Source organism: Neovison vison, chromosome 11 (genome assembly GCF_020171115.1).
Source record: "Neovison vison isolate M4711 chromosome 11, ASM_NN_V1, whole genome shotgun sequence".
Taxonomy (NCBI): domain Eukaryota; kingdom Metazoa; phylum Chordata; class Mammalia; order Carnivora; family Mustelidae; genus Neogale; species Neogale vison.
This window is the reverse complement of record NC_058101.1, coordinates 108,149,732-108,161,755: the sequence shown is the minus strand read 5'-3', so window position 1 is coordinate 108,161,755 and position 12,024 is coordinate 108,149,732. Positions and strand designations below refer to the sequence as shown.

General features: G+C 33.5%; 1 protein-coding gene across 3 annotated transcripts in view; it reads right to left on the bottom strand.

The window, feature by feature from the left end:
- Positions 1-2,820: 2,820 nt before the first annotated feature.
- The window catches only part of DNAJB14 (DnaJ heat shock protein family (Hsp40) member B14), a 48,336-nt gene continuing 39,132 nt past the window's right edge, over positions 2,821-12,024 (bottom strand). For 2 of the 3 annotated variants that reach the window (XM_044224415.1, XM_044224417.1), the window contains exons 6-8: positions 11,767-11,876; positions 10,746-10,918; positions 2,822-4,605 (exon numbers count right to left, since the gene is read on the bottom strand). In XM_044224415.1, the coding sequence (XP_044080350.1) occupies positions 4,481-4,605; positions 10,746-10,918; positions 11,767-11,876 (408 nt within the window). In that variant the 3' untranslated portion in view covers positions 2,822-4,480. Of the gene's footprint in view, positions 4,606-10,745; positions 10,919-11,766; positions 11,877-12,024 lie in introns of all 3 variants that reach the window. The other variant, XM_044224416.1, reaches the window with a different exon arrangement.

Genomic DNA, 12,024 nt, shown 5'->3' with positions numbered 1-12,024 from the left:
CACACCTTGAAAATTACCGCAGCTTTTAAAAAACACATGATTTAAACCTTAAATGGAAGAAAGTCTTATGTAGCCATTGAAAAAATGAAAACAAAACAAAAATAGGTAAGAAGCATTTCTTAATATAAATAAATTACAAAATATAACTTATGTGTGAGTTTCTTATCATTCGTATAGTCAGCCAACTCAAAAACATTTCATTTTGAAATCGATGCTAAAATACTCCAATGTCACCGGAAAACCTCTATTATTTTAGTGGTACTCTTAAATGGCAAAGCAGAATCAGACTGGAATGTCCTGACTCCTGTGCCAAAGTGAGTAAGACTTGCTCAAATTCATGCCGGGTGTCATCGCTGTGCAGTTACGAGACAGCTTGGCAGCTTGGCAACCAATAATCCCAATTGTTCATAATTACTTACTAAACTAGATACTTTGAGAAACACTTCTTACCCCTACATAGTTCCATTGCTAGAGACAGAAACATACAATTATATTTTGAAGTATGGGCCTTCTAATAGGAATCTCAGTTGTAAAATTTGAAAAGGATCAATGCAAAGAATTCACACCAATGAAATTCTGTGGAATGATTTTCAAAGTTAGAAATAAGAATATCCACAATAATGGAAGCCCTGCTTTGTGCAAACATAGTGTGGTATATATTAAACAATCACACATTTGAGGTATTAGCTGGAAAAATATATATGTATATACACCTATACATAGACACATCCACAGAATATTCACAAGTCCATTGGCCCCAAAACCAGCAGATAATAAAATTAAATGAGAACGAATCACATACCAACAGGAAAAAGTTACACACAGAGAACTTACAAAAAATGTGGTTATATAATCCTTAATATAAGGAGTATGTTTTGAAGTACTGTTTTGAGGGAAAATGTTTCCATTTATATGAAAGTGTCTCTAATAGTAATGGAAACCAAAAAGGAAGCCTGAATTCTAGGACTGTGTTGCCTGTCAGATTATTAAAGGGATATGCAAGAATTCCTTGAAGATCCTTTCTACTCACTTCTTAATATTTACAAATTAGAACTTAAAAAGTTTTTAGGTTATTGTTATACTAGTCTTTCCTTTTTCATTGGTTTATAGAGAATTTTACAGATTTTAACTAGACAATAGTCCAATGTAGCCAATAGACACAGTTTTTTAGCTATTTAGTAAGGATTAAAATTCTGATTAATTGTTCGTTTTCAGAAGTTTTCCTGTTCAGATAAGAAAAAGGATTATGAATGCCCTTTCAGTTTGCTTCACTCAGGATGAAGACAGATGGTAACATGAACCTAAGCTTCATGTGGGGAAGCTGAATAAATGCACAGATTCTCCTTTTGAACCATATGGTCCTTTGACGTAACACTTACTTAACTGGAAAGATGGCTCATTTGGTTCTCAGGTCAACATCAAAAAATATTTCACTGCTTTAACATGTGGGAGATTTTTTTTAAAAGGAAATATATGGGAATGCATTATTAATAATGTGTCACAGTTATTAAATATAACAGCTGCATTTAAATTACAGATCAACAAAGAAAAATTGGAGAGGGTAATCATTTCTCTCACTATACACTATTTTAAATACTAGTGAAGTTAACATTGAACAAGAAGAAAACTTGAGCATAAAAGTGCAATCACAGTAAAGGGCTGGACCTCCACATTCCTGTTCCTGTGAACACCTGAGCTGACACAAAAGTAGAGTGGCTTAATGCACTGGCATATACGTGCCTTAAGGATTTATTCATCTATCAAATCTCTGTAAATTATGCAGTGATTATGAAACAAATACTTATTTAAGCATTCAAATGAAATTTGTTCCCAAAATATATTGTTTTTATTAGATGGATTAAAACTTGAATTATTCTCATTGAGAATGAAATTCTCAGATTTGATCAAAACAAATTTTGAAGCTTATAAGCGACTAGCACCAGTCTACTTCGGAACTAAGGAACCAAAAAAGGAGGAGAAAAGGTACTATTTACTTTCCACCAAATCCTCACAAGGACAACATTCATATGTATGTGTAAAAAGAGATAAAAGTATAAAGCATTAATAAATAGAGTTGCTGCCAAACTTCTAAAATACCAGTTTGAAAGGCTAGTAAAGCAGCATTAAAAGACTGAGAGCTTTCAGGCAATGGTTAAAATGAACAGTACAATTTATCAAATGAAATTGCAAAGCTCGTGTAGTAAAAATAAGACGGTAAAATGTTGGGATTTTTATTGTAAGAACAGCACACATGAAGACCTTACATCTCAAGACAGGTCTTACTTTTTAGAATTAACACAAAATTCTCAGACTACTTGGTTGGGCCTTTACACCAAAATATAGATGACATTGAAGACTTAATCTTTCCTTGCATACTTTGTATGTAGTTTAAATTATCAGGCACTCGATCAGTTATTTCTCACAGTTGTTTGAAAATTTTATTTTATCAAACACATTTTCCCAAACATTTTATGAAATGTGATGGAATGCAGCAATGGAAATATAATACTGTCCAAAAGCCATATATGACTTCATAATCTACAACTTCACTTAACTTGATAACTTCATCTATCCTTATAAAGCCAAGATTAAGGGAAAAAGAATCACTCAACAGGACTTCAAGTCACATTAGCGTCAATCACAGTAGTGTAAATTTCCCATTATAACTAGAAAAATAAATGGATGAAATTTTTTCATTTAAAGTTTTGTAAGTTTTCAGATGTATATGAATTTTTGAAGTGAGAATGCTATGAATTTATTTTCTAAAAATTCATTCTGCAGGCTCAAGAACATATTTAAATTTGTATTTTCTTTTAAGCACTGCTCTTTTTTTTAATTTAAAAGTTTCATTTCTAAAAGAAAACTAGTGAAGCTGTCCAGTTTTCCTAGGGCAGTATGTTGTTTAGTGTAATTCACTAATTCAGATATTTTTACTGATTCACCTGGAAAAGGGGATACAAGAGAACATTTTAAAAAGAATGGTCATTTTAGCAGTTTTATTCAACAAATGCTATAAAATCAACTACAGTCAGAAAAAAAAAATCTTTAACCAAAAGAACACTGCCACTAGAACTAGCATGCTTTCACACATACAAAAAATTACCAAAGATGCATTTGTGTTCCATTAACTGAGTATGAAGCAAAATCGTTAAAATATTAGAACTGATAAACATAGAAGACTAGAAATCAAATAGTTTCATACTCAATATACAGGCACCAAAAACTTCAATTTCCAGCTTATTTTTCTAATTTATATTATGGATTGAGTTACAGAGAGCTTACTCCTATAAGATTAATTGAATTACTCAATGGCAAATAGTTTTTAGCTCAGAATTTTGTAAGGATAACTTGCTATAAATCACTATTCTACCTGCTGCTATATTTCTGCTCACTGTTGCACGTGGCCAAATAGATCATGCTCTGATCAAGTAAGTGTGCTGTAATCTACTTATATGTTTAAGAGTTGGCAATCAGGTTAAAAGGCACAAAGCTTCGATTTTGTAGTATTTTTCTCTTATTACTCATTTGTAGAAAGAACCCATTTACTTTGGATCCTGCTCAAATGATCACTAAGAAGAAACTAAAATTTCCAAGGGGGGCAAAACAGGTGGGTCCTCTTCATAAATCTTAGCAGCCTTTAAAGACAGACATATAAACATGTGGTGGGGCCTTTGAATTACTGGAATTGCAAATTACATAACTTCAATTTACTGCTGAAGACCATTTTTGTTTAATATCTACATAGCCATTTTCTCATATTTTCTTTAAAATCTATCAGTATAGCATTTCATTTCTATGCATGGCTTAGCAATTCATAAAACTAAATAGCAAACTGATACTCTACACCAGTTCATGTATCTCAATATATATTCTGGAATATAATGACAATATTAAAAATATCAATTCCCTCTAAGCTGATAATGCTACAAGATTTACACAGTTAAATAGCTTTTTGTTGTTTCTTTTCTTTTTGAAAAAGTTTCATTGCTTAAACTCCACAAACATTCAACATCTGACAAGAAAAACGTAATTTTGTCACAGACCATGTATTCTATCAGTTTAAACTAAAGTGTCTCATGGAGTTAAATGCTAAAAGAATTTAAATAAAAATGCAGTAACCCATATGTACACAAAATGATCATTCCATAAATATTTACATGACCAAAGGAAACATGAAGAATCACTAAAACTGGAAACGGCTACAGGTGTGATAATCCTTTCTCAAGACATTTTTAGTTAGGAACAATATAAGCTTTTAAAGTGAAAATAATTGCCAGAAGCGTAACTAAAACATTAATTTTAGTTTTCAGTTCCCTACTATTAAAGGAGCCAGTAGGTCATAAACAGTCCAAGATTTCAGGGACCAACTATTCAGTTTAGTTTTTAACATCCAGTCTTTTTCTTTAGCTCTCATGATAAAACTAAACTTACTTACAGAAAAAATAAAGAGTACGCTAAAAGGTATAAATACAATCCCAGTTCATCCTCCTTTATAAATACTGGTCAGCCGCTCCAATTCTTTACAGTTGTCCATGCTCAAGGCGTCTGCCTTCCTTCGGAGCCGATCATCACGGTATACTTTCGCTGCATACTGCATATCTGTTTCTGTTAACAAACAAAAATATTTTGATAAGTAGATAATAATTTAGGTCACCTAGCTATTTAAGCTGAAATGCTGTTTAAAAGAAACCCTTCAATAGTATCTCTATTAACTGACTTTTTTTTTTTTTTTTTTTAAAGAAAGACATCCAAGTATTGCTCTAAAAGACTTTGGAAGCCTAGCATGTAAAACTGACACAGAGCTATTCTAGGAAAGAAATGAAAATAAAATCCTATCAACCCAACACTTTCTCTCACTCCTGTCCTCAATGGTTTAAAACCTAATGCTCTAAAGAAGCATCCTCTTGACCTTTCATACTAAAGAAAAAAATTATATGCTATTCAATCCTGCTAGTGGTTGTTTTGCTGTGACCTCTTGTTAAGGTTTCAATTAATTATGCCAGAACTTGAGTAGAAAAATTTGGAATCTTGTCCTGAGTTTGCTTGAATTAAAAAAGAAAATCTTACTGAAGGAACACAAAAGGGAAAAAAGCTCACTACAGAATCACAGTAGTGCTATTTGGCAAATGAGTACTTCTAAGACTTTCTTCAGTATGTGGGTAGCATTACTAAAGAAAAACAAATGGACTATATATCTTTAGGGAACGGTTCTTTGCTATCTTCTGTTACTCTCAGTCATCTCACTGTTTATTAACACTTCCAAAGGGTGGGGCACTTAGAAAAGATGTAACAAGACCCAGTAAAAAAAAGTCACTTTCAGGAAAACAATGGCCAAAGTAAAGGACATCAGTCAGGACCACATTCAAAATATACTCTCAGCAAAAGTATATCCTCTTTTAAAGGATCTTCAGAAATGACCTTTTATTCAGTCAATCCAGCTAGGATTTAACTACTCAATCAAAATTTCAAAATTGCTCCATTTCCCGCCCCCGCTGCTTTACCTTTGGGAAAAATTAATTAAATTAAAAAAGTTTTTTTTTCCATTAGCGTATAATGTATTATTTGCCCCAGGGGTACAAGTCTGTGAATCATCAGGCTTATACATTTCACAGCACTCACCATAGCACATACCCTCCCCAATACCCAACCACCCTATCCCTACCCCTCCACCCCCCCAGGAACCCTCAGTTTGTTTTGTGAGATTAAGAGTCTCTTATGGTTTGTCTCTCACCTGATCCCGTCTTGTTTCATTTTTTCCTTCCCTACCCCGCTTCTCAAACTCCTCATATCAGAGAGAGCATATGACAATTGACTGATTGACTTATTTCACTCAGCATAATACCCTCTAGTTCCATCCATGTCATTGCAAATGGCAAGATTTCATTTCTTTTGATGGCTGCATAGTATTCCATTGTGTATATATACCACATCTTCTTTGTCCATTCATCTGTTGATGGACATCCAGGTTCTTTCCATAGTTTGGTGACTGTGAACATTGCTGCTATAAACATTCGAGTGCATGTGCCCCTTTGGAACATTATGTTTGTATCTTTGGGGTAAATACCCAGTAGTGCAATCGCTGGGTCATAGGATAGCTCTATTTTCAACTTTTTAAGGAAATTCCATACTGTCTTGAGAGTGGCTGCACCAACTTGCATTCCCACCAACAGTGTAGGAGGGGTCCCCTTTCTCCGCATCTTTGCCAACATCTATCATTTTATGACTTGTTAATTTTAGCCATTCTGAATGGTGTGAGGTGGTATCCCATTGTGGTTTTGATTTGTATTTCCTTGATGACAAGTGATATTGATATTTTTTTTTCCATGTGTCTGTTGGCCATCTGGATGATCTTTGCATAAATGTCTGTTTATGACTTCTGCCCATTTCTTGATTGGGGGTGTTGAGTTTGATAAGTTCTTTATAGATTTTGGATACTAGCCCTTTATCTGATATGTCATTTGCAAATATCTTCTCCCATTCTATCAGTTGTCTTTTGGTTTTATTAACTGTTTCCTTTGCTGTGCAAAAGCTTTTGATCTTGAAGTCCCAATAGTTCACTTTTGCCCTTGCTTCCCTTGCCTTTGGCGATGTTTCTAGGAAGAAGTCGAAGAGGTTGCTGCCTGTGTTCTCCTCAAGGATTTTGATGGATTCCTGTCTCACAATGAGGTCTTTCATTCATTTTGAGTCTATCTTTGTGTGTGGTGTAAGGAAATGGTCCAGTTCCATTCTTCTGCATGTGGCTGTCCAATTTTCCCAACACCATTTGTTGAAGAGATTGTCTTTTTTCCATTGGACATTCTTTTCTGCTTTGTCGAAGATTAGCTGACCATAGAGTTGAGGGTCTATTTCTGGGCTCTCTATTCTGTTCCATTGATATATGTGTCTGTTTTTGTGCCAGTACCATACTGTCTTGATGATTACAGCTTTGTAATAAGAGCTTCAAGTCTGGAATTGTGATGCCACCAACTTTGGCTTTCTTTTTCAACATTCCCCTGGCTATTCGGGCTCTTTTCTGGTTCCATATAAATTTTAGGATTATTTGTTCCACTTCTTGGTAAAAAATTAGCTCCATCCCCTTTATTTGAGGCACTTGTAAAATCCTTTTGCAGATGTGTCTTCCCAGATAAGGTAGGTAAACCCAAATTCACAGAGCTAATCAATGACAATTTAGATTCTAAGGCAAACTTCCAACTTCTAACATAACATTCTTTCTATTACTTCAAATTACTGCTTGTATTTTATAATACCTATTGTATCAATCTAGACATTAGAGTGTTAGAAATGACTGCAAAACGGAAAAACACTGGTTAAAAAAAACTCTATTGGCCAACATTTTGATGACATTAATTTATAAAACAAGATGCGTTCATTCTAATCAACAAGTAAAACATTCAATCAGTAGATTAATTAATGTTATATTGAGTTCCTCTAACTTCCGTCTTCATTTAAAACCCCTAACCTCTAGAGGCGCCTAGGTAGCTCAGTTGGTTAAGCATCTGCTTTTGGCTCAGGTCATGATCCCAGGGTCCTGAGATTGGGCTCCCTACTCAGCATCTGGCTCCTGCTTATCCCTCTCCTTCCCGCTTGTGCTCTCCGTCACTATCTCTGTCTCTCTCTCTCTCTCAAATAAATAAAAATCTTTAAAAAAAAAAATAACAAACCCCCTAACTTCTAGATGTTCTGAACTTTTGAAGTTTTATTTTGAAAATTTCAAGGGGTGCAGGGTGGCTCAGCTGGTTATGTGTCTCACTTTGGCTCAGGTCATGATCTCAGGGTCCTAGGATCTAGTCCCAAATTGGGCTCCCTGCTCAGCAAGGAGACTGCTTGTCCCTCTTCCCCTCCCCCTGGCCTGTGCTCCATCTCTCTTTCTCTCAAATAAATAACTAAAATCTTAAAATTTTTTTTTCAAACCTACACAAAAATTAGATGAACCTACACAAAAATTACAATGAACACTCTAAAACTCTTTACCCCTTGATTGACCAATTCTTCACATTTTGTCAAATTTGCTTTAGCTATCTCTATAATAAAAGCTGTTATTGTTGTGGTGGTTATTATTATTTTGCAAAACCTTTTGAGAATAAGGTGTGGACATCATACCTTTCATTCCTAATTACTTCAGCATGTTTCTCATAAGAACAAGGACATTGTCTTACATAACCACAATATAATTTTCAAATTCAGAAATTTAACAATACTATAATTCTATTATCTAATATATAGTTCATATTAATATTTCACCAGTGGCCCCAGTGATGTGCTTTATAGACATTTCCTCCCCTCCCCATTCCATGCAACATTTGATGCAGGATCAAATGTTGTACTTAGTTGTCTTTTCTTTTTAGTCTTTAAGAGCTATGTCTTGTTTCACTGACATTGTTGAATATAAGCAAGTTATTTTATAAATAATGACTTAATAAAATCAGATTTAGTTAAAACTTCTGATAGTAACTTTAAAAAAACACACATATAATTGTGTACAATATAGCTGTCGATAGCTTGGTATAGTAAACAGAACACAGATTGAAAGTCTGTGAAATATTAACACCAGTCTTGCCAAATGATTAAAAGATTAAAGTATGCCAGGCAAAAGCACTTGGCTTATAGTATGGGTAGAAAAAAAAAACAATTGAAATTATAGTAAGTAATAATATTGAACACTTACTGATGCAGGATATTATGCCAAGTGGTAACGTGTATTATCTGTTACAATCTACATTTTAATGATGACATAAGTCAGATATAGTGAGGTTAACTAACTTGTCTTAGGTAACATTTTGGTTGAACCAGGATCTTATGTTGCAAGGCAGCCTCAGAGCCTGCACTTTGGCCATAACATTATACTACCTTCCATAAATATGAATATCTTTTCCCTCCTTCCTATTTATATAGTCAATGTCCCAATTATTTAAGGTAATAGGATTTAAGTATGCATAATCCAAAAGTTGCCGCTATTTGGCTGAAGATTAGAATTTGTATTCAAAAGGTATTATTTTTAATGTGTTAGTCATTCTTTTGACACAAAATAAGCAAGTCTTTCATGTATTCGTTCATATGAATTCATTAATCCTTCACCTAATTATTCATATATCCATCGAAAGTTTACCAACTGCCTATGATGTGCCAAGGATTATGTAAGGCACTAGACACCAAAAAGTAAAATGAAATGAAATGAAATGAAGTAAGAAAGATTTGGCATTCACTGCCTTTAAGACCTTCTGCTAACGCAGTTCCTCAGCCTCAGCAGTGGGCCAGACAAATCTTTGTTGTGGGGGCTATCCTGTGGATTGTCGGATGTTTAGGATGTTTAGCAGCACCCTGGCCTCAAGCCTTTAGGTGCCAGCAATAATCTCTTCCACCCCCATTCTGTGCTGACACACAAAAAGTTTCCAGATATTATCAGATGTAATGCGAAGCAGAGGCAAACCACTCCCGTTTGAAAGCCACTAGTCTAATGTAACATTCTCCACATTGAGAACACCCTGACTTCACAGGCTCAGAGCCTGAGACACCAAGGAAGTTGTATCTCTTCTAACTGCCGCTATATAGAACACAGATGAAGAAACCAAGGCCAGCGATAAGAACTTTCTTGGAAGTATACAAAGACTATGTTTTATCGAATTTTTGCTAGTGGATGAGAGAAGATAACCATTACCATTTCTGGGCATTTTACTACATGTGGAACACTTTATTGTCTGATTTAATTTTCACAACAAACCATAAAGTTGGGTATTACTGAGAAGACTGTGGGGCATAGTGCCTGGATTCTGGAGACTAATGGACTGTTTGAATCATGGACTACCTCTATGGCCCTGGGCAAGTTACTAAATTAAATTCTCTTTGCCTCAGTTTCCTTGTATCTAAAACAGGTATAACTTTACTGTGTTATTGTGGAGATTAAATGAGTTAATATATATAAAGTGCTTAGGACAGTCACCGAAACAATGGGTATTATATAAATGACAGTTATTTCCTCCTCCCACTCATCATCATCATCCATTTTACACCTGAGGGAATAAAGAAACAAGTTAGAATATTTGGCCCTAATCACTCAGCTAAAAATTTCAGAGCTAGGATTCAACTTCAGTTTGTTTAATTCTGAAGCTTACAGTATACTGCCTACATTATTATTCATAAGTCAGAAAAATAATAACCATAACAATACTAGCTTCATATGCAGCATCTCTGTAGATTCTAATGGTCAAGCTTTTATAGGTGGAACTGCTTCTTAAGTTATGGAAGTTGAGGCCAGAAAAGGCTAAACAAATTCACCAGGTGTTCGCAGTCATGTACAGAATAAATAAAAGAAAATGGAATGTCAACAGAACTCATTATACATTAAGTGTTAAATGTTTAAGTTAAATTAGTGAAGAGTTTCAAACTTTACTCTGAAACAGGATTCATATTAAAACTGATGACATAGCTAATGTGCCAGAGTTTTTTTTTCGTAGTGGTACATAAAATAATGATGCATGTTACAACTGACAACACCTTAAATACAATAATGTATTATTCATTTACTCAACCAAATATTTATTGATAACAACACCACAAATACCATAGACTAAGAGCTTGCTATGTGCCAAATACTGTTACAAGGCCATATAAACCATACTGTCTGAAGTACGGAGCTCCAATTATGATGCCAGGCAATTCTAGAACATTTTCTGAGTAGGGAAATCTACAATAATCAATTCCAAAGACTCTGATTGAGTTTCTAAATGTTAAAGATCTCATAAACTTACTTTGTTGTCTTTCTTTCCAGCAATTATTTCGAATATTAGTCACATAATCTTCTTCTACACTCTTTTCCACTTTTTGTAATAATATTCCTTTATATTCATTTTTAAAGTCCTTGTTGACATAATAAACGACACCCAAGTTTTCTGTTTGCATTTTAATAGTTTGTCCTGATCCACTGTAAAAGAAATGCTTGATCATTATTTTTTAATTAAAATTGCATATTCTGATCCTACTACTACAAACCAAGCTAATAAAAACAATTAAAAATAATTAAAAAGTTAATATTGGTAGTCATTTATTTACATTATTTCGAATTGCCTAAAACCACCATCAATGTCATAAAAAGTAATAATATTTTAATATAGTATGGTCCTTTTAAGTTCTTTCAATTTTTATTTAATAAAAATCTTACTTAGAAATAAAAAGTTACTTCTCATTTTTAGGCCATTCTGTTTTAAATACTGTAAAATCACTGACAGTATAATTTTATCAAGTTTCCTTTATGTTCACTGTATTACACTAAAGTTTTCTAGAATGCATATTGTGTTAAATTTCCTTTTTGTCCTGATCTCTTATATATAAGTATATTGTAGAAAAATACTTCATATAACAAAAAGTAATATTTGCTTGTCTTTAACCAATATTTTATAAAGAAAAGAATGAAGTAATTTACTCCTCAATGATATATATCTATATAACATCAATTACAATCCTACTTTTTGTCTTTGAAGTATTTTTGTCCTTTAAACTATTTTTTGCCTTTGATTTCAACATATTACCTATCACATTAAATTGCTATCAGGTTCAAAAATAGTACTTCTGTCTTTATCCACATGGAACAGAAATGTAACTAACATCATAATACAAACTTATCACTTGAGTAACTATTTTTCAAATTAGAAATTTTAAAATCTGGTATACTTGTAGTAATAGAAGATTACTTAGAAGTTGAAGGAACACAAGGCCCTTTAAAGGAAGCTAGATAAAAAACAATTTAAAAAAAAAATTCACTTAGCTACTTACGATCTGGGATATAAGGAATAAGGAGGATTAGAGACCATCAATTGGCTTAATAATGACACGAGGATCAATACAATAATGGGCATCAGTTGGATAAACACAGAAAAACCGCCCTATAAAAAAATCATTAAAAAATAATAAATTGTAATATAGTTGTAGTTGTTAATAATCTAACAGCTGTCATATATTTTTAGAGACAGAAAGGACATTTGAGATCATCTGGTTCAGTGCTTTTAAATCTGCCTAATCACACCAGCTTCC